Below are 1,617 nucleotides of genomic sequence, written 5' to 3' on the forward strand. Positions count from 1 at the left end.
GTGTACGTTTCACCAGAAATTTCACTTCTGGGAATATATCCTACAGATATACTCAGAGTCATGCATTACATAGTGACATTTCACTAGGAAATTGCCATCACTTTTCTGTCCATCGGTCTCTTAAGGCACAACACAGTCAGTGCAGCGAGTTCTGTGAATCTCTACACAGGTGTAGTGCTCTTGTTTTGTTTCCTGTCAGTGGAAACAACTGGAACCCAGTTCAGGCCAGAGTCATAAAGAAGAATGGCCAGCCTGAGTGGCTGGAGTGGAGGGATAGGGCTATTGTTAGAAACAATGCCGAAGTTACACTTTCTCTCTTTAACTTTTTTTTTTGTAGGATATATTTCTTGGTCTCTCTACCATGACCTGGGACCGATGATCTATTACTTTCCTTTGCAAACACTAGAACTCACTGGGCTTGAAAGTTTTAGTATAGCGTTCCTTTCTCCAATATTTCTAACAATTACTCCTTTCTGGAAATTGGTTAACAAGAAGTGGATGCTAACCCTGCTGAGGATAATCACTGTCGGTAAGATTTAAAAGAGTTTCTTTAAGTTTTTTTGTTTTAGTTAAAAATCAAGTGAGATTATGTAGACTGTTCTTTGAATGCTAAATGTTTGAATTTAAAAAATCAAATATTTCTCTTTCCCTTACCACTACCTTAGAAGAGCTTTAGTAATTGGAAGACTAGACTGAAAGTCGATGTGTTTTACATTTACAATGTTTTTGCCAGACTAGAAAGACCTAAAAATCATTGAAATGAGTAGAGGAAAGATACCTTAAAGAACTGATCAACTCTTGAATATATTGTGTTTTTCTTTCCAACTGTGACATAACACTCAGGAGCCATTTTAAAAAGTTTGTTAAATAATAATTCACAAGAAATGTGAAGATTATGATGACAAACACCACAATAAGCAGTCAAACAAGAAACTAGGAAAAATACTTGCAACTCTTTTAGCCAAAGGGCTAATTTCTGTAATATATAGAGTTCCCACAAACCAATAATAAAAAGAGACCAACAACTCAATAGAAAAGGGGGCACAGGATCTGATCAATTCACTGGAAAGGAAATACAATTAGTTCTTAAAAATGGAAGCAAATGTATAGATCATAAATTATACACATACAGATATGCTTATCTATAGTTTGACAAGTAGATCAGCAAAGAATAGTCTGACTGCACTGTGCAGTAAGAGTGGGGAAACAGGCACTCATACATTGCTGGTGCGTGTCCATTGGCACAACCTCTATGGAGAATAATTTAGTAGTATTATCAAAATTACAAATAAGCACATTTCACCAGAAATTCTACTTCTAGAAATATATCCTGCAAATATACTCACAGTCATGTGTTGCATAGCGACATTTCACTATGACACTGCCATCGCTTTTCTGAAGGCACAACACAGTCAGTGCATTGACTTCTGTGGATCCCCACAAAGGTATAGAGCTCTTGTTTTGTTTTGTGTCAGTAAAGATGAAGTCTTGCTATGTTGCTCAGCTGGTCTCGAACTCCTGAGCTTAAGCCATTCTCCCTGGCCTCCCACAATGCTGAGATTATAGGTGTGAGCCACTGCTCATGGCCTAGAGCTCTTGTTTTTTTTTTTTTTTTTT

The 1,617-nt window shown here is 37.0% G+C and overlaps 1 protein-coding gene across 1 annotated transcript in view; it reads left to right on the forward strand.

Annotated features, from left to right (window-relative positions):
- Positions 1-342: 342 nt before the first annotated feature.
- CWH43 (cell wall biogenesis 43 C-terminal homolog (S. cerevisiae)) overlaps positions 343-1,617 on the forward strand; it is a 113,838-nt gene continuing 112,563 nt past the window's right edge. Inside the window, exon 1 of the mRNA XM_011972048.1 lies at positions 343-529. Within this exon, the coding sequence (XP_011827438.1) occupies positions 376-529 (154 nt within the window). The 5' untranslated portion in view covers positions 343-375. The remainder of the gene's footprint in view (positions 530-1,617) is intronic.

Source organism: Mandrillus leucophaeus, unplaced genomic scaffold (genome assembly GCF_000951045.1).
Source record: "Mandrillus leucophaeus isolate KB7577 unplaced genomic scaffold, Mleu.le_1.0 Scaffold1262, whole genome shotgun sequence".
Lineage (NCBI taxonomy): Eukaryota > Metazoa > Chordata > Mammalia > Primates > Cercopithecidae > Mandrillus > Mandrillus leucophaeus.